This window comes from Sapajus apella, unplaced genomic scaffold (assembly GCF_009761245.1).
Source record: "Sapajus apella isolate SASKATOON/1434 unplaced genomic scaffold, GSC_monkey_1.0 scaffold7, whole genome shotgun sequence".
Taxonomy (NCBI): Eukaryota; Metazoa; Chordata; class Mammalia; order Primates; family Cebidae; genus Sapajus; species Sapajus apella.
In genome coordinates, this window is record NW_022436947.1 from 37234224 (window position 1) to 37256115 (window position 21892).

A 21892-nucleotide genomic window follows, 5' to 3' on the forward strand; every position below is an offset into this window, starting at 1 on the left:
TGAGATTTGGATGGGGACACAGAGCCAAACTATATCAACAAGTCTCAATAAACATTTAAATATTTAACATATATATGTATATATAATCTCTTCATATTGACTAGTAGGTTCTCCTGTTAATGTGAATATAGCTGAATTCTGTCACAGAACTAGTTTTTTTTAAATAATCCAGAATTATCATTAGGCACTCATCAATTATAAGGACGCTGTTGTTGCATTTATTTGGGAATACATAGTTCTTCTGAGTGAGGTGTTTCATTAGTGAACTAGAACAACACTATAGCAAAATGCCATGACAAAGTGAGAGGGACTTAGGCCAAGCAGTTAGCGCCATAGATAAAATATTCTTATCCCATACACTTGCTTCAGTGATAAGTTAAAGTGAATGTATAATTTAATTTCAAATGGTTACAGTAAATGATTCTACAAATTGGTAATGTTTTATTGCTTCCTATATTTCTATCTGCTGATTGTAAAGGACCAGACTTTACCAAGTCATGCATATAAGCACCTAAATAAGCGTGGCAATGCCACATTAAGCAGCAGATTCTTTGCAAAGGTAACACAAAAATGGAAAAGGCAAAGGTTCTTCCATCTCGAAAATTTAACCTATTTCCTTAACAATTAATAGGTTAAAAATAAAACAAAATTTTTAACTCATTGTGAAACAGATATGTATACATATATCTTATCACTGAATAAAAGTCCAAAAAAGAAATGCGCCAGGCACAGTGGCTCACAACTGTAATCCCAGCACTTTGAGAGGCCGAGACAGGTGGATCACCTGAAGTCAGGAGATCGAGAGCAGTCTGGGCAACATGGTGAAACCCCATCTCCACAAAAATACAAAAAATTAGCTGGGCATGGTGGCACACACCTGTATTCTCAGCTACTCAGGAGACTGAGGCAGAAAAGTCACTTGAACCTGGGAGACAGAGGTTGGAGTGAGCCAAGATCGAGACACTGTACTCCAGTCTGGGTGAGCAAGGGATTGCTGTCTTCATACTACGTTTGGAATGCTTACCTAATTTCTTTTTATTGATTCCACCAACCACTTTCCAAACAAGAAAAGGAAAGGATGCTACTAGAATTAGAACACTGATAGGATTAGAGATAAAGACCTGTGATTTCATTCAAAGCATCAGGTTTTTCTACAGGCTCCTGTGTACAGATCCTTTTTTATATTTTGTAAGAATTGTACTAAAGTAGAAATCAGTGAAGAAGCAACCTAGGGAATCTTGACGTTACTGCTTGGCATGGACTTACTACCTTGTTTCAAGGTCAGTCCAAACAGTGCTTTACAAAAGCAGCCTGGCTTTTGCCATTCTTACCTACTCTTACATTTCTTAAACACCTGGTCAAATCACTGACTCAAATCCTATAGCAGTAGAAAGAGTGATTTCCCTAGTTTCCTATATATCCCCATGGTATAGAAGACTTGAAAAACATGGAAAAAACATGGAGTATTATTGATTATGGAATATTTTTCTTCTGTGTTAAATAAACAAATAAATACAGTTATGTATCAGGGCATTCTTTTAATGGCCAGAGTCCTTCTGCCTGACTGAAGTATGTTGCTAAGTCATAGATTGAACCTAAAAAGTCATGAATTGCTCCCTGAATAGACTGGTTAGTGTATCTCGGTTCTAGGTCCACTAACAGACCACTTATTCTCACAGATTGCATGTCTCACAGATTCCCATAAACCACTAAAACACAGCTCAAAACCCACTCTTGCCAGGGGAGGGTTCATAGCACTGATATTATTGGAAGGACAGCATGTTTTCACATTCATTATATACAAAGCATTGTCACAGCTTTCTGATATTAGCAAGGCAGTTCTGTGCTATATCAATTTAATATGGTTGCAGGCTTAATTTTTTCACTTTTTTTTTTTTTTTTTTGAGACAGCATCTTGCTCTGTTGCCCGGGCTGGAGTGCAATGGTGTGATCTTGGCTCACTGCAACCTCCACCTCCTGGGCTCAAGCCATTCTCACACCTAAGCATCCCGAGTAGCCTCCGGAGTATCTGGGACTACAGACACGCACCTGTAGTCTCCTGAGTAGCTGGGACAACAGACATGTGCATACACACCTGGCTAATTTTTTTATTTTTTATAGAGACGGGCTTTTACTATGTGGCCCAGGCTGGGTTTGAACTCCTGTAGAAGGCGTATGTTTAACCTATTGTTACTAGTTGCTTTTGTCTTTTACTTTTTTTAATGAGCAAAAGTGTTCATTTTATTTTCATCACTGGAAAAACGTGCTTTATCCAAAAATGCCTTAGGTAAGAAAGAAGAAATCTGGATTGTTGATGACTTCATTATTGATGGAAACAATTTAAACAACCCTGTGATGCTGCTGGATACATTTGACTTTGGGCCCAAAGAAGACAATTGGTTTTTCTATCCTGGTGGTAACATTGGCCTTTATTGTCCATATTCTTCAAAGGGGGCACCGTAAGTATTTAATTAAGTATCTAAAAATAAAACCACTGCTGTATACAAATCATGAAGAATTTGCCTAAATGGATTCCTGGTTGTTTTCCTGTATAACAGTGAAGAAGATTCAGCTATGGTGTTTGTTTCAAATGAAGTTGGCGAGCACTCCATTATTACCCGTGACCTAAATGTGAATGAGAACACCATCATACAATTTGAGGTACTTGACTTTGTTCCATAATAGATGCTTTCAATTTTGTCTTGAACAAAACCTAGGAAAGAGGGGAAAATCTCAGATAATTTCATGCATTATGACCTCCCATTTTTGTGCAAGGATCTAAGAGGTTTGGCATCATAATTTACTTTTATTAGCAGAACCAATTGTCATACTAAGGTTTATTTGTGAATTTTTATCCTTTATTTATGACATAGTTTCTCCACCTGCTGCAGTGGGAGGTTGAAATTAATTATTTTAAACATTATAAAAATGAAAAGCCTCACACTATTGTCATATTATATTTCCACACTTTTTATGTGAAACTTAAAACTTCTTAGGGACTAGGTCAGTGTAACTATAGTCTATGCCATGCCAGTATATTTATATAATATTTATCATAATGTTATTACTTTTACAGATAATACTACACCATTTTATAATTTCAAATATATTTGCTCTGTGTACCTTATTAATATTTATGCTCTTTATATTTGTCAAGAGAGCAAATTAATAATTAACTTAAAAATATTTACATATTTCAAAAACTTAGATAAAATCATCAGAACCAAAGGTACATTATACCAGTGTTTTAGAGCATTAACTTTCAGAATGTTTTTTCATAGCTGATAAAAGATGACATCTTTAGCCCATTTAAGAGTTCTATTCTCAAAAGAATTCAGATAGAAACAAGTGCCAATAGTTCAAAAGTTTATCAAATTAATAGTTTACTCATCAGAAGGTAAAAGGTACGTAAGTTCACATACATACACACACATAATATGTATAGTGTATATTTATTGACATAACTATAAATATATATGGTTATATGTAACTATATAGATCAATAACTGGTTGCTATGCTTTGATGGCGTGATAGTAAGAAAATGTTAATCTCAATTGGAAAGGGGAAATTTTTAATACAAAGAGTTGCGTACATTTATTTAATTTATTTTAAAGCACTTGAAAGCATGGAAAAAGGAATGGAGTGGCTGTTTCCCTAATGGTTAAAAAGGTCTTTACGTAGAGACAGAGTACACTGGTGGTTACCAGGGCAGGGAGGGGAAGTACAGGGGAAGAAGTAGGTCAGAGGAGACAACTTGCAGTTATGTAGGATGAATATAAGTCTAGAGATCCAATGTACAGCGTGAAGACCATAGGTAACAATATAATATTGTATGTTGAAAATGTGTTACAAAAATAGATTTTAGGTGCTCTTACCACACACACACACACACACACACACACACACACACACACACACATGCACACACACACACAAGGTAACTATGGAAGGTGATAGGTTAATTTACTTGGCTGTAGTAATTACTTCACTATGTGTATTATATCAAAACAGTTTGTGTGTACCTTAAGTATATACAATTTTAAAAAGGTCTTTCCCTGTGCCAGGGAAATGATGACAATGATTGTATCCTCTTTGGGTATTGAATATGTGTTGAAGATTCATGTGTAAAACTCTTGGGATGATTTGGAAGGTATCATAAGAAGGAAAATAGAAGATATCCTACTTAGTAGGTGACGGGGGAACCCAACGGTTAGAATTAGAGAAACTGTCTTTTCACCATGATTTACTTGGCTTGGCTAGGAAAATGGGCCAACGGTAAAATTTGGAACTGTCCCAGCCTCTGCCTTACCCACTTCCTGAGTTTTATAAAATGAAGGGAAATAAATTTTTCATAAGGCCCTTTGAGATTCTTTATGAAAAATTATAATTTAAAGGTAATACACAATATTACTCATTTAGGCAAAACATAATTTTATAGTGTTAAATATTTCAGCAAGGCAGTTCTCAGGAAAATGGACCGTGGAAAATAATGAAGCGGTGAATCATTTCAAGGCTTGTTGCTCTGAGGTAATCTGTATCATTTTTTTCTTCATCCTTAAGATCAATGTTGGCTGCTCGACTGATAGCTCGTCCGCAGATCCAGTGAGACTGGAATTTTCAAGGGACTTTGGGGCAACCTGGCACCTGCTGCTGCCCCTCTGCTACCACAGCAGCAGCCACGTCAGCTCCTTATGTTCCACTGAGCACCACCCCAGCAGCACCTACTATGCGGGAACCATGCAGGGCTGGCGGAGGGAGGTTGTGCACTTCGGGAAGCTGCACCTTTGTGGGTGAGGACCACATTTGTTTCTCATTTGACAGTTTATTCCTGAAGTCGTCATTCACTTGGCACTTTATCATGGAGAAATTTCCACCTGACATTTCTTCCTCAGTTCTCACATGAAGCAGATCAGTGGATATTTAAAACCTAGGACACTGAGCTGGCATAGCTACTAATTTCTAGATTGAAGGTGGATTTTAACAGCACACAATGTCTCTTAGATCAGTAGAAAGCCACAAAAACAAGGTTTTCCCCTAATGTTGTGATGTTCCTCCTGCCTTCTCCCACCTCACAATATAAGTGCAGTTAGAATATTATGACTTTCAAACATCTACCTATGTCTCTTATGCAGGGAGAGTGCACGTAGGGAGGATAGAAGCCCACGGAATATTCCTGGTGTCTCATTAAAAAAAAATAATGAACACATTGCCCCCAGGCATCTCTACTTTTCCAACCTGTCTCAGCATTCTTGTTACATATATGTGACTCTTCTGCTGAAAAGTGACTTGGAGATAAAGGACTTCACCCCTCACAGAAATGAAATAGAAAGTATATTTCAAAAATAAAACTAATAATAAAAATGAGCAAAGGGAGGAAGTCAACAAAGCAGTTGCTTCCAAATTTCTGTCTTTTCTCTCAGAATAAAGAATGTTTTCTTTCAGAGTGTGTCAAAAAAAGAAGAAAGTACTAATATCATACTTTCAAGATGGAAATAGATTTATATTCCTGATGTGAAACTGAGCCTAATTAGAAGTCTTGAGTCTTCAAACAAGACTACTAATACCTAGTACTTTTCCAAAAGTGTGAAAGTGAATTTTTTAAAGTCTGCATCTCTTTGAACATAAATCTATCCACTCCTCATCATATCATCAGCATAGTTTTTATAATTTGATTGCTAAGGACTTTAATATTTTGGGTTGTTGAATATATCATTTACTAATCCTTGTGACTGTGCCAGGATATTATTCTAACAGGAAATCCAACTATCTTTTGAAAAATAAGCATTACTAAGCAAAATGTCCTCAAAGTTCTTTAGAACTGATAGCCAGAGGAGGCAAAGAGTGTCTCTGCAGAGCACAGGAATAGATTGAGCTGAAGATACAGCCAGCACAACCAGAAAGCTACCGCTGGTTGTGGGGAACTTATCTTTAGAGGAATCTGGCCAGGAAAAATAACCCAGGACAAACTTTTTATTCAAAATGGTTATATTGTTTAAGATCATATGTTGCAAGAAATATAAAGAGGCTTACCAAAAAGGTGAAAGCACTTATTGGAAAGATACTGGGGAATTGCATGGACTCCACTCAGAAAGTGTGGGGAACTCAGCAACAAAAGTTTATGATCCTTGTTTTTATCATGCTCACGTTAACATCCCTTGGCAAACCAGAGCTTTCATTTCCTGGTACTCTTCATTCCAAATTTCCAAATCTTAACCTATCAGCTGTAGCCTGAACGCCAAGTGTTCCAAGAGAAGCACAGCTGTCAGAAGACCATGCCTATGAGCAGGACGGACAAGGGGAAAGGCCTAGATAGCTTGGGCACTGCTGCGGTCTGAATTTTTGTTGAAATTCACGTGTCTCAGTTCATTTCCCTGAAGGCGATGGAATAAGGAGATGGAGCATTTTAGGGGATGATTAATTCACGAAAGTGGAGCTCTCATGTTTGGCATCAGTGCCTGTATTAAAGAGACCCCAGTGGACTGCCTCGCCACTTCTACCATGTGAGGACCCAGCAGGAAGGTACCATTATAAGCCACAAAGTGAGCCCTCACCAGACACTGATGTGCTGGCTCCTTAATCTTGGACTTTCCAGCGTCCAGAAGTGTAAGAAATAAATTTCTGTTGTTTATAAGCCACCTAAGTAATGGCATTTTGTTATAGCAGCCTGAATGGAGTAAGACAGCCTTCTAGATACAGAGCAGTCCACCGAACTCCTTCATGGTATTATGGAGAAACACTAGGTTTTCTGTTTAATGGACCACTAATTTCCTCCAACTGTCCAGCTAAGAATTAGATTAAATAGAAAACTACCCCAAAGATAGATTGTAGGTTATTGTTTTAGATTGTTTTGCCAACTGAGACTTGCCTCATCAAGTTTCCATGTGGAGATAATCTCATCTAAAGGTATATGAAATAAGATCACAAAGATCTGCCAGTCAGAGGCACTGAGTGAAGATGGCCGTGTCCATGTCAGGAGAGTGCCCCAGTGTCATGGAGACCATCTCGCTCAGCGCTGGTAATGACCACTGTGCTTGCTGCCACATAAGGCATGGCAATATAATTTGGAAATCTGAACAAGAGAAATGTAGACATCTATATTTTTACTCACTGGTACAAAGCCATTTACAAAACACAATACTATCATAATGAACAGAACCTAAACTGTCATATTATTTGTATCCCATGTCATTTTTATTTCTATGAAAGAAAAGTGGATGTATCAAGGAGGCATGCATGCCTATTCTCAGAATGGCATAAACCCACCTTTCAAACTGCCTTCAACCATTTCTGTGAGGAGAAAAATTTGCCTTGAGGGTGTCTAGTCCTTGTTTCAGGAAAAGAATTAGCACTCTTCTTAAAAACCCATGCAGGCATGAATTGCTGGAAGGCAAAAGTTAAATTTCCTCCAACTCAGTGAACCATCCCTTGGTTGGTATTCAACATGGTACAAAATAATGGCACAAGGCTTGGATGTTTTAAAAAAAAATACAAAATCCATGTTTAAATTACTCTTTTCCATCCATTTGTTGGACATTACATACACACAAAAAACTGTATTAAAAGTTCTCAGGTGCAAAATGGTCAAATTTTGTTGCCTCTACATATATAGTCCATTTATATTCAAAGAATAACTATGAGCTTCCATCTAATTTTATTCACATCACCTTTGTGTCCTTTTAGAGTCCTTTTGACTTTAAAACTTCCTAATTGTTTTTGCTTTATGCAGTTTCATAATGAGTCCACCAAAACCCCTATTTAGTGAAAGCAATGTTGTGTGCTTGAAATTTTAAGTTTATGTTTAAAAAACAGATCCTTTTGAATACGACCGGCTTAGGAGAACAGATGCTGACATTCACCAAGAGGGTGGCAGTGGGAAATTTTCAAAATAAGATTTCAGTGGAAGGAAACCACAGTGAAACCAGCCCCTTCAGCCCATTTATCATAGTGCTTGCAGTTTCTGTGTCAAGGCAGGTGAACAATAATAAATATCCAACTAAGGTGGTTCATTTGTATTCAGAACATTTGAATAAATAAGAAGTTCAAAAAAATCCTTGTAGGCTTTTGTTCAAAGGATAAGTCCAGCCATTTCCCTCAGCTCGGCAGTCTGAAAGTTCAAAAGGTAAGAAGTGCTTCTTGCCAAGACTAAACTCTGACAAGTATTTGAAAATAAAGTTTAATTATGGACCGGCATTTTGGGGGCAGCTTAATATAGTTGGAGTTTGGGACTGGGTGCAGTGGCTCACACCTGTAATCCCAGCATTTTGAGAGGCCAAGGAGGGCAGATCACTTGAGGTCAGGAGTTTGAGAACAGCCTGGCCAATGTGGTGAAACCCCATCTGTACTAAAAATACAAAAATTAGCCAGGTGTGGTGGTGGGCACCTGTAATCTCAGCTACTCGGGAGGCTGAGGCAGGAGAATTGCTTGAACCCAGAGGCAGAGGTTACAGTGAGCTGAGATCGTGCCACTGCACTTCAGTCTGGGTAACAAAGCAAAATGGAACAATGAAATTAGGATTAAATATATGTAGGAACTGTACTCCGTCTGCTTTACTATCCACTAAATTCCAGAAGTCTAACAAATTTATTATTCTCCCACCACCCATCCTCAACTCTAGTATTTTAACTTCTGATTTCTGCTTTTCAAACAGAAAACTATTCAGAATTTAGTTTCTATGATAATTGAAAATTGGGAAGAGCTACAGGGCACAAAAATAAGTGCACATGTCATCTCTGTATCCTGCCTCTCTAAAATAAATTTATCTTCTTTGAACTGAGTTTTATACATGATAAAATACATTAAAATATTTCTGGATAGCTACCTAAACATGTAGATTATTCCTTGGGAGCTAATTATCAGCAACATGATAGGACAATTCAAAAGGAAAATTATTTTTGACTTAAAAATAAGAAATAAAAGACGTCAAACTAAAAATACATCAGATTTTGCCACTTTTTCTCTTAAAAATAATATGTTTAGGCTCTCTGTTTCTGATTAGATAGAAACCTTAGTTTGGCTCCTAAGGACTTTTACAACAAATTACCTACAACAAACATTTACTGAGCATCTACTGTGTGTGAATACTATATGAGTGCCTTAAAAAGGTACAAAAAAAGAAAGTGACATGGACATTGGCCTCTACGAGCTCACAGCCTATAGAGGAAATAGACACACTTTTAAATAACTCCAGCTGTGATAACTATAATAATGGAAATTCAATCAAAATTATGGAAGAGAAAGTCAGAAAGAAAAATTTAAAAGATTAGTCATTTACCATGAGATCTAGCAATTTCACTACCCTTCTACCCAAGAGAATTTAAAATGTATTCAAGCAATTACCTGTACACAAATATTCATAGCATCACTATTCACAATAGCCAAAAAATGGAAACAACCAAATGTTCATCAGCTAATGAATGGGTAATTAAAGCTAGTACATCCATACAATGGAATATTGTTCAGTCATGAAAGACATGAAATTCTGATATTTGCTACACCATGAATCAACCTTGAAAACATTATGCTAAGTGAATGAACCCAGACATAAAACATTACCTGTTCTCTTTCCATTTATATGAAATATCCAGAATAGGTAAATCCATAGAGACAGAAATGACTCGTGGTTGTCAGGGAGGGAGAGATGGGGAAAACTATTTAATGGGTATGGGGTTTCCTTTTGGAGTAGTAAAAATGTCTTGGAACCAGAGAGAGGTGATGGTTGGAAAATACTATGAATGTGCTGAATGCCACTGACCTGTATACTTTAAATGGTTAATGGTTAATTTTATGATGTGTGAATTTTACCTCAGTTTAAAAAAAAAAAAAAAAAAAGGTTAGTATACAGAGTGTATTAAATAGATAGTAGGCATCAGGCGTGGTGGCTCACTCTTGTAATCCCAGCACTTTGGGAGACCAAAGTGGGTGGATTGCCTGAAGTCAGGAATTCGAGACCAGCCTGGCCAACATAGTGAAATCCTATCTCTACTAAAAATACAAAAATTAGCCAGGTGTGGTGGCGGGTGCCTGTAATCCCAGCCACTAGGGTGGCTGAGGCAGGTGAATCACTTGAACCCAGGAGGTGGAGGTTGTAATGAGCCAGGGTCACACCACTGCATTCCAGCTACAGAGCGAGACTCTGTCTCAAAAAAAAAAAAAAAATAGAAAGAAAGATAATTGATAGATAGATAGATGATAGATAGATAGATGAGAGAGAGAGAGAGAAAGAGAGAGAGAAAGAGTAGGACTGGAGAAATCTTCACCAAGGAAGTCAATATTGAAAAAGATGGGAAGATGAAGTGAAATGTTGACATTCTGATGGGACTGGGAAAGGTTTACAAGAAACAAGAACTTTACCGGCAGAATCCTAGAGATTGAAAAATGGAGTTTTATTCCTGAAATGGCAGGTGTTTTGTATTTCTTGGTTGTTGAGCATAGGTAGAAGTTGCCTATCGTTAATTGATCAGATGTGTTTACTTTGCAGCTATATTGTTCTGTTAATTAGCTTTTGAAAGACTTGTACCTCTTTTCTAGATCTGTTCGTTTCAGATGGTATCAGGGATTTTACCCTGCCGGCTCTCAGCCAGTGACATGGGCCATTGATAATGTCTACATCGGCCCCCAGTGTGAGGAGATGTGTAATGGACAGGGGAGCTGTGTCAATGGTACCAAATGTATATGTGACCCCGGCTACTCAGGTCCAACCTGTAAAATAAGCACCAAAAATCCTGATTTTCTCAAAGATGACTTCGAAGGTAGTCTTTTCTTATAAATTCTGTGTAGTCTTGTGAAAGAACTTCTATGTTAAGTACAATTTTTGGTAGATAACTAATCATTAAGTTTCCTTCTGATATGTCATAATTATCATTTCAATTGTGAACATCCAAGAATTCATTTGGCTCTGAATTTATAGGGTTCCGTTTTGGAAACAGTGGTCAATGAGAGAGAACAAGACCTTAAGTAAGAAAAACTAAGGCTATGTTTACCACTTTTTCTACCATATGTAATTTCTGACTAATGATAATTTTAGAAAATATTTATAGAGAGTTAATCTTGGATGGATGAATTTCTAGAAATATAAGTTCCTGTTATTGCTTTACCACAAACTGCTTAAATAGCCTCTCATCACTTTCTCTAGTTTAGTTTTACACCTAGAATTCAGCATCATTATGTGTGAAGACAATATTACAATATAGTAAAATGCATGTAATGTAATTATTAGAAAAAAGCATTTAAATTGTATATGCCCTTTGATCAAGCTGTGGAAAAACATCTCCATAAAAGAAAGTCTTAAATATAATAGCTATCTATATTAGCATCATGGGGTTAAAAGATTTTCTTTCTTTTTGCCGAGTTTTTGTATAATTGTTATAATATATGTATGGTTTTACAATACATTTTAAAACTAGATCTAGATATATCCATGCAGTGGAACATTGTTCAGCCATAAAAAGGGGTTAAATACTGATACATGCTACAACATAGATGAAATTCAAAAACCTGCTAAATAAAAGAAGCCAGACACAAAAGGCCACATATGATGTCAGTTCATCTTTATGAAATACTCAGAATAAGTAAATTCGTAAAGATGGAAAGCAGAGTAGCATTTGCCAGGGGCTGGAGGAGGGGGAAATGAGGTAACGGTGACAGTTTAATGGGCACAGTCTTGGGCTTATGAAAAAGTTCTGGAACTAGGTAGTAGTGATGGCTGCACAGCAGAGTGTATATATTAAATGCCACTGAATTGTTTACTTCGAAATGGTTAAAATGGCAAATCTTATATGTATTTTACCACAACGAAAAAATGAATAAACTAAATCTGAGTATGTTGACAGATTTAAGAGCTGGTTTTTACAGATTTACAAGAGAAAAACAAACAAGCCCATTCAAAAGTGGGCAAAGGATATGAACAGATACTTTACAAAGGAAGACGTACATGAGGCCAACAAACATATGAAAAGATGCTCATCATCACTGGTCATCAGAGAAATGCAAATCAAAACTACATTGAGATACCATCTCACGCCAGTTAGAATGGCGATCATTAAAAAATCTAGAGACAACAAATGCTGGAGAGGATGTGGAGAAATAGGAACACTTTTACACTGTTGGTGGGAGTGTAAATTAGTTCAACCATTGTGGAAGATAGTGTGGCGATTCCTCAAGGACCTAGAAATAGAAACTCCATTTGACCCAGCAATCCCATTACTGGGTATATATCCAAAGGATTACAAATCATTCTACTATAAGGACACGTGCACACGAATGTTCATTGCAGCACTGTTTACAATAGCAAAGACCTGGAACCAACCCAAATGCCCATCGATGATAGACTGGACAGGGAAAATGTGGCACATATACACCATGGAATATTATGCAGCCATCAAAAACAATGAGTTTGTGTCCTTTGTAGGGACATAGATGAACCTAGAAAGCATCATTCTCAGCAAACTGACACAAGAGCAGAAGATCAAACACCGCATGTTCTCACTCATAGGCGGGTGTTGAACAATGAGACACAGGGACACAGGGAGGGGAGAACTACACACTTGGGTCTGTTGGGGGGAAATAGGGGAGGGTCAGTGGGGTGTGGGGAGATGGGGAGAGATGGCATGGGGAGAAATGCCAGATATAGGTGATGGGGAGGAAGGCAGCAAATCACACTGCCACATGTGTACCTATGCAACAATCTTGCATGTTCTTCACATGTACCCCAAAACCTAAAATGCAATAAAATAAATTAAAAAAAAAAAAAAGAAAGAAAAAAGAGCTGGTTTTTAAAGATGTTATTTTATTTTATTTTATTTGTTTAGATGGAGTTTTGCTCTTTCACCCAGGCTGGAGTGAAGTGGCCCGATCTCGGCTCACTGCAACCTCCGCCTCCCAGTTCAAGCGATTCTTCTGCCTCAACTTCCCAAGTAGCTGGGATTACAGGCACCTGCCACCATGCCCAGCTAATTTTTGTATTTTTAGTAGAGACAAGGTTTCACCATGTCAGCTGAGCTGGTGTTGAACTCCTGACCTCAGGTGATCCACCCACCTCAGCTTCCCAAAGTGCTGTGATTACAGGCATGAGCCACTGCGCCTTAAAGACATTATTTAATAGGCAATAATAAATGGTACTGAAATTTCTTCCATAAAAAATGTTTTTAAAATATTATATTGACCCTGCCTGATACTGTCCTTACATTAGAAAAGACATAGTGAAGAGGCTGGTGGAAAGGCCACACAGCCCCCACCTTGGTTATGGCCTGAACCACTCTCTAACCAGTGTCTTTTTTTCTCAGTGTGAATGAGCAGAAAGAAGGGATCCATCTTGCTTGACCATAGATATTCAAGAAAATACCCCCTCCTCCTATCACAAGAATCTTTAAATTATATCAGCCAAGGCTAAATGATTCAAACAAGCTGAAGTTGAAAAGCCCTCTTATCTCAAAACATATGACTTTAATATTTATGACTTCATATTTTGAAACTACGTAATGCATTTACCATATTCCTTTTAAAAATATACTCACTATAGTTGGGGTCATAGGTAAACCATATTTTCCAATTTTTTCAGGTCAGCTAGAATCTGATAGATTCTTATTAATGAGTGGTGGGAAACCATCTCGAAAGTGTGGAATCCTTTCTAGTGGAAACAACCTCTTTTTCAATGAAGATGGCTTGCGCATGTTGATGACACGAGACCTGGATTTGTCACATGCTAGGTAATCATTTTTAGATGCTCTTGAAAAACCACATCGTAATATATAATAGTAGAATATAATCAAATCAGAACGAAGCAGAGAGATTTCAAGGACAAGGCCTTCCATTAGAAATACTGAACCTCTCTCTTTATCAGTGCCATCAGGACAGTTTACATAATTTCTATTCAAAAACTGAGCGACATTCTTCAATAACTTAACCAGAAAGGAAACATACCTAAACAGACAAAAGTTAACATCTGGTATTTTATAAGATTGAGATTAGGAAATGACAATGTTTAACTTATTTTAACTTCAATAAAATAATATTGTGTCTTCTTTACCTTTCTATTTAGCATGCTATTAGCACTTGCACTGTGTAGAAATTATTTACACTTATACCATGCTTAGTAGAAAGCTTAGTTGAAATGCAATATATCTTCAGATTATTCACAGTTAATTTTATCTCCACTAGCAATTTAAGTTAAAAACATTTGAAGGGCAGCCTTATTCTTTACAAGCATCTTTCCAGTGATTCACACACACATTCTAAGCAGTCATTTTCTAAATTGAACACAGTCACTCAGAAACAAACATTTTAAACTGGCTCACAGGATTATGTCCTGTCAAGATGTGTATCCCTTGATCATTTGATGAGCCAAAAACTTAACAAGGAAGATAAAAAAGATGGTTTTACATGTGTAAAATGGAACCCTGACCTAATTTTGCAAGTGAACAAAGAAATCATGTTTCTGCCTTTTGAAATATTTCAGAGTATTTTAAAATACATCTTAACATATTTATCCCTCCTTTCCCCTAAATGTTTCATTTATTGATTATGAATTTGAACGTTTCATAGAAAATACAGTTCTGTGAGATAATAATTATACAGTTATAAAAACTGTATTTTATCATTATCCCACTTTAGTGCATGTAGTTTAATTTGATGTTTCCTACTTCAGAATTTTGTTAGCAGCTGAGTTCTCTAACTTAGAAATTATTAGGTCTTCCAGAATAAGTAATTCTCTCATGGTTTATCTGTCACTAAGTTAATACAAAGATTTTCTCAATACAAGTAGATGTATGCTAAAAGTATTTCTCTGTAAATAATTATTGTTTTTATAAATGTAAACGTCACTAGGCACTAGCCATGTATGTTTTCATTATTCCAATGTTAAAAGCTCCATTATTTAGCTCATCTCAGTAGCATGCTGTGTAGGATTTGCATATATTGACCTGAAAATGCTCCACGTAAAATCCCAATTTTTTCAGGGTCATGAGGTAAATGAATGGGGTGGGGAAGAGAACTCATGAAGAACGAATGGTTTTATATATGGTATTGATAATATTTTTATTATACATCTTAATATATTTCCTGTGTCTGGCATGCATACATTAGTGGGTATGTGTGTGGGGTTACACATGAAATTTATTCTACATTGCCAGCTAGCATCGTGGCCAGACCAGAAAGCAGCAGCTTGCCTGCCAAAGATAACATGTGAGCTAGTTTTCATTGGCACCCCAGCTGGTTGCTGCCACTCTGTCCACCTCCCTGCCAGCTGGGAATGCTGCCACTGGCTGGCTGCCACAATTCTCAGTGGCCAGTATCATCCATCCCCAGACCCAACAACAGTCAGATCCTGGCACAGCAACCACCACCACCACCCCCCCACACTCATGCTCCCTGCCCCAGCACAAAAGAGAGAATAGAGGCCCAGGCTTGACATATCTCTTCCAAAACATGCCTGGCCTTTCACAAAGAAGTGCTGCAACCAGTGAATTTAAATGTGCCTCCCAAAGCCAATAATATGAGATCTGAAAAATGACTGGTGAAACCTTGGAAGAGATAATCTGCCAGTTTTGTGGCATGAACTATGTTAATTACATTCTTCCAGTTTCAAACTTTCAGTTTCAAAGTTTAAGGAGTTAAACTTACCTTTGAATCCCTCCCACCTTTTTATGGAAGAGCCAAAGGGTGCGGTGAATGCTCAGGTCCCTCAGGCTCTCCTCTGAAGAGAGTGGCTAGACACAAATATGGGTGCAGAATTGCCTTTTTTCAGATTTCACATTTAATTAACTCCCTTTTGCATTAAAAAGGGAAATCAGACTTTGAAGTGATTGCTTCAGACACTCATTAAATCACCATATGTATTAAGGCCATGAGTTCCCCTGCATTACCCCATGTGCTTATCTTTTGTTAAGCATGTAGATTTCTTGTGGAAGTGAAAGTCTTCAGTAATGTTTACAAATGTCAGATTTGTGCAGTTCTTCATGAGACTGGGATGTGGTAAAGGCGTTCCTGACCCCAGGAGCCAACCTGTGCTTCTACAATATTCTCTCAACGGTGGCCTCTCATGGAGTCTTCTTCAGGAGTTCCTTTTCAGCAATTCCAGCAATGTGGGCAGGTACATTGCCCTGGAGATACCCTTGAAAGCCCGTTCTGGTTCTACTCGCCTTCGCTGGTGGCAGCCATCTGAGAATGGGCACTTCTACAGCCCCTGGGTTATTGATCAGGTCAGTCCCTTCAGGATTAGCTAGTTTAATTGTCATCACTTGAGCTGAATGTGGCCTTGGAAGGCATTTAATTGAAACTTAGAACTGACAGTTGAGTGACTTGCCCAAGGGCACACAGCTAGATTAAATATGGCATTTAGCTTCCTTTCATTCTCTGTTCCTTCAGTTGCCTAAGCTTATAAAAATATACAACACAACAGAAGGCCTAGGTCCTGCTCATAGAGGATTCTGCCATATGGGTAGAGACTTTATCAAGCGTGATACAAGGTTATAATTCTCTGAAAAGGAAAATGTGCAAATTAGCATTGGTGCCACATGCAGTAGTTCCCAAATCCTCTTTCCTACCCTTTGAAGAAAAAAATAAATAAATCTCCCCCATATCCTTATAGACTGCTCCAAAGGATCTTTATACATAATAAAATGTGTATCAAATAGGACTCAAAGAACCTGTTAACAAACCGTAGAGTTCATGCAAAGAATTGGAACTGAAATGCCTTAGGGTACAGCTGTCCTTAAATAGAAATTGTACATGGAAAATAATCACACAGAAGCCAAATTTTGCTTCCCAACTGGGGTACATGTCATTTCCAAAGGCACGATTTGGCCAATGTAGGCTGTGAATGGTTTTGTCAATCCTTTGATTTGTTTTCTGTAGCTTCTTGCCAGATGGGCAAGCAGACGTAAATAAGAGCATTCTGAAAGGCCCCTCACATTCTGCTGGCTGTCCAGTGCCAGTTCTGAGCAGGCGGACGGGTCAAAACAAACAAACAAAAAAGGTAGAACGTTCCATATCTGAAAACTAAATGGAAAATTTGGGTTTTTTTTAAAATACATTTCAGATTCTTATTGGAGGAAATATTTCTGGTAATACGGTCTTGGAAGATGATTTCACAACCCTAGATAGTAGGAAATGGCTGCTTCACCCAGGAGGCACCAAGATGCCTGTGTGTGGCTCTACTGGTGATGCCCTGGTCTTCATCGAAAAGGCCAGCACCCGTTATGTGGTCAGCACAGACATTGCCGTGAATGAGGATTCATTCCTACAGATAGACTTCGCTGCCTCCTGCTCAGTCACAGACTCTTGTTATGGTGAGTATGCCATCCGCAGATAGAGCGACAGTCATGTATACATGAGCTTCTGTGGCTCCCTCTGTCATAGGACTACTCTGCCTCTCTGATAGCTCTGTAAGTAAAACACAAGTGCACTTTTAGTCAAACCACACTGTGTTCTTGAAAATATTGCATGTATTGATAAATTAAGTTTTAAAAGTTGGTTTTTGAAAGCAACAGAATGTGAGTTTATTTTTTAAACATATATACATGAAGACTTCTTTTATAAAGTAACCTAAATAATAATAGTTTGTAAATCCAGGTTTTTTAGTATCAGACTTGCAGAATAAAGGATACACTTGTGGTATTGTTCCATTAAGGACTCTCATCACATTGAGAATGCCAGGAATAAGTGATATGATTTATTCATATATATGACTTATTAATATATATATTCACAGATTGTAATTCTGTTAGATTAAACCAGTTATTATCTCCTCTCCATATCCTCCAAAATGATGAAATTTTGTTGTTCCCATTTTGCCTATATTTTTCGCTATCGTGGATCATAGCACATTCCAGACCACCATCATTGTGACCAATTTGCATTCCCTGTAATGTGTATGTGTGTGCATACACTCACACATACCATGCACCCACACTCACAGACCCATCTTAGGAGAGATAAAAGCTGGCATCATTGCACACTTCGACTCTTTACCTGAACTTACAAACCTGTCAGAATTCTCAGTCTCCTGGCCTTTCACATCCTCATATAACTCTTCTTCCAAGAGACACAAACTAGAATGTTCACAAGGGCCTCTTTTGGTTTTAGATTCTGGGTAGTGGGGGAGGCAGAACTGTGAGGAATTTGGTTATTTTCAAGGTTCCGCAAAATTCACAATTTGTAATATTCTCATTAGCCTAAACTTAACAGAAGGAATGCCAGAGATAACTCTTTCTACCTCCGACACAGTCCAGATTAGATTAGTCAGTGGGGATGGAACTGGGAAATATAAAGATGGAAAAGTAGCAGGTGCATACCCTCTCTTCAGTAGGTACAGACTAGCTGATGGGATACCTCAAAGAGAGTCAGGTAAATCAGGTATTCCATGGAGTGCTGATACAAAGTGTAATGACAACCCAAGGGAGCAAGAGATGACCAATGGTTGGCCAATTTAAGGAGTTAGGGAACATTTCACAAAGGAGCTAAGTCTTAAGTGAACCTTGATGGTTGAAGTAGATTTTAAGGATGGGTGGAGAAAAAGGACCCCCAAACTAGGTTGGAAGCAGAAACAAAGAAGCAGATGTGGAGTTCTCCTGAGAGGAGACCAGCCTTAACAGGTCTGGTCTGCATCTAATGGAGAAGAGCACAGTGTGTTGATTTTGAAAACAGTCTAGTCTCTTACACCCTTATTCACATGGAAAGTGGAGAAGAGCCCAGAGAAGTAAGTTATCACATGGTTAGCCTGCAGCAGCACCAGGAACAAAATTCTGCCCTTGTAAGCCCAGTCATGTGTACTTTCTACACAGGCTGGTGCAGCCTCCTGAGAGAGGTTAAAATGAATGTCAATATGAAAGAGGAAATATGAAATATGAAAGAGTGGAGTTGACAACAAATTAAGAAGGGCCTTAAAAGGCAGGCTTGGGGATTTGTGCTTGATAAGGTCATGAACAGGAGAGTACAAGTTCAGAGGAGTGACATGGTATGTTTCAGGGAGATTAGCTCTAGGGCCAATGAAGGTGGGTAGAGAAGAATTCCAGTAAAGAAGCCACAGTGGTCATCTTTGCAGGAAGCAATGTAGACTTTCACTGTGTGGCATGAAGAGACATGAAATGGATAATATTGATATGAGATAATGCAAAAAAAAGCAGCAGATCTCAGGACTGGGTTGAACATAGAGGGTAGAGACAGAAAAGTAAAATTTCTAAAAAACTTCTAAATTGTGTTTTTTCTTAACAACCTCTGATGCCAAAGGCTAAAATAACTTCTAAATTTTTGACCCAGAAAACTAGTGTAAAAGTATTGCCATTGATAAATTGTGGTAGTTACTAGTAGATGTTTGTTAATGAGGGAAAGTGGTGAGTTTTTCTTAATTCAGGTGAAAGGACTTCTAAGTAAAAATATCCTTTAGTGAAGAAGACATACAGTGTAGAAAGCTGGAACTGTGCCTATACTGCTTATCACAGCGCACCCAGCATCCAGCACAGTGCCAGGCTTGGTAGACACAAACTCTATTTCCAGATGTGAAATTGGGAAGTTTGGGGCACAGAGGTGATAACTGCATCAAGAGTGTACTTGTAGAACAGATGACCAGAAACAGGGTCTGGAAGAATGTCCATAGCTGTACAGGTTAGCAAAGGAGTCAGAATAAAAGACAGGAGACTCAGAATAATGGCCCTCAAAAAAAAAAAAAAAAAAAAAAAAACATTTAGCGAATCAGGGAGTAATCAATAATGTCCCATGCTGTTAGGAGGCAAGCACAATGAAGACTGAGACCAGGCCATTGTATTTACCTAGAAACCTTAGGGCAGCATGTGGGCTCACACTGGCTGCATGGGAGAATCACCTGTGAAGCTTTAAAGCTCCCGACACCTTGGCCATGCCCCAAAAGAGTTCAAAACAGAATCTCTGGGAGGGAGACTCAAGTATCAGTTGTTTCTAAAGGTATCCAGGTGATTTCAGTGTGCAGCCAAGACTGAGAACCACAGCCTTAGAGAAAGCCATTTCCGAAGGGAGGCGGGGACTTAGGCAGTTTGTAAAGTGAATAGGGAGAGAGAAATATAAGACAGGGGTTATAGGTTGAATGTTCTAGAAGAAGAAAAAGGAAAGAAATCACTATCTTTCCTTAGACCCACAACCTGATGGCATACATTGGCACATATCCCACAGCCTTCAAGTCGTTCCTTACACCCCTCCAGTCTCCATATTTTATATATATTCTGTAACACAGCAGAGCAAGATATATAAGCAAAAGAGAGTTTACAATTTCTAAGGAGTTTCATCCATACTAGGGGCAAAATTGACATTAGTTGGTCAGGATTCCTATAAAGTGGTACAAATTTGAGAAGTCTGATCAATTTTTTAACTGATCACTAATTATTAAAATATGTAATGTGTTCTTTATTAGTATGTTAACCATTAAATAAACAATATATTAATTTATAAGTATACTATATTAAATTATATACCATTTAAATATGTTTGTGATATATGTTCTATCACTATATTAAATTACAAATATATCATAGCAATTATATGCAGCTACTTATATACTGTAACTGTATGTGAGGCAATACTTTCGTCATGATGATTGTTCCAAAAGCTTCTCATTATAAGAAGTGATTCAGGAAATTTTACTTTATGTTTCACTTGATCATATCCCCTTAAAAGTTATTTCAACAGGGATATTTAAAAATGCAATAAAATAAATAAATGGAAAACAAAAAATAATAATAATAACTGGTAATATACAGAGAGAAAAATTAAGGAAGCATTTCAGAGTAGGAAATATAAATATAGGGAAAAAATCACACTGACATTTGAATGAAACTAAAACATACGGAAACATGATAAGCAATTTTGGTTCCTTGGTCTGCAGACATGTTTACATCCAAAATAATATTTCCTGTTTTTCAGCTATTGAATTGGAATACTCAGTAGATCTTGGATTGTCGTGGCACCCATTGGTCAGGGACTGTCTCCCTACCAATGTAGAATGCAGTCGCTATCATCTGCAGCGGATCCTGGTGTCAGACACTTTCAACAAGTGGACCAGAATCACTCTGCCTCTCCCTCCTTATACCAGGTACAGATGCTTCCACATGTTCACCACATGCTTCTACTTATAGTGAGCCCAAATGTGATAAAATTTGGCATGTCAAGTTTAATGAGATATGTGAGGTTTTGTTACTTGCTGATGGTGTTGCTCTGCATGAATTACTAAGGTTGTTATGAGTAAAATAGAAACCAGTTTTTATCTTGACATTATTCCATGTTTTCCCATAAGCCAGGCCTTTACTGACTTTTAACTCTAATTTTTTTTTTTTTTTTTTTTTTTTGAGACGGAGTTTCGCTCTTGTTACCCAGGCTGGAGTGCAATGGCGCGATCTCGGCTCACCGCAACCTCTGCCTCCTGGGTTCAGGCAATTCTCCTGCCTCAGCCTCCTGAGTAGCTGGGACTACAGGCACGCGCCACCATGCCCAGCTAATTTTTTGTAGTTTTAGTAGAGACGGGGTTTCACCATGTTGAACAGGATGGTCTTGATCTCTTGACCTCGTGATCCACCCGCCTCGGCCTCCCAAAGTGCTGGGATTACAGGCTTGAGCCACCGCGCCCGGCCTAACTCTAATATTTTTAAAGAATGAACTGCAAAAGAAAACAGTGGCTGCATCACTTGGCTTCTCCAACTTAACTCAGAGATGCCCAGACTATTTAAAATAGGCCCATTCAGAATAGACTTAAACAGAGTCTGTTTTCTGCTGGTGACACTGCTGTAAATATAAGAGTGAGTGATGTCCTATAAATGAATGTAGCAGATAAATGTATATTAAAATTATGTCTGCTTTTAAATTTTTTTTTTCCTTTGGGACGGAATTTCGCTCTTGTTACCCAGGCTGGAGTGCAATGGCATGATCTCGGCTCA

At 38.0% G+C, this 21892-nt stretch overlaps 1 protein-coding gene across 3 annotated transcripts in view; it reads left to right on the forward strand.

Annotated features, from left to right (window-relative positions):
- RELN (reelin) overlaps nt 1–21892 on the forward strand; it is a 535951-nt gene that overhangs the window by 452499 nt on the left and 61560 nt on the right. For all 3 annotated transcript variants that reach the window (XM_032276354.1, XM_032276355.1, XM_032276356.1), the window contains exons 39-46: nt 2288–2459; nt 2559–2661; nt 4562–4791; nt 10530–10750; nt 13558–13705; nt 15937–16195; nt 17035–17284; nt 20886–21054. In XM_032276354.1, the coding sequence (XP_032132245.1) occupies nt 2288–2459; nt 2559–2661; nt 4562–4791; nt 10530–10750; nt 13558–13705; nt 15937–16195; nt 17035–17284; nt 20886–21054 (1552 nt within the window). The remainder of the gene's footprint in view (nt 1–2287; nt 2460–2558; nt 2662–4561; nt 4792–10529; nt 10751–13557; nt 13706–15936; nt 16196–17034; nt 17285–20885; nt 21055–21892) is intronic.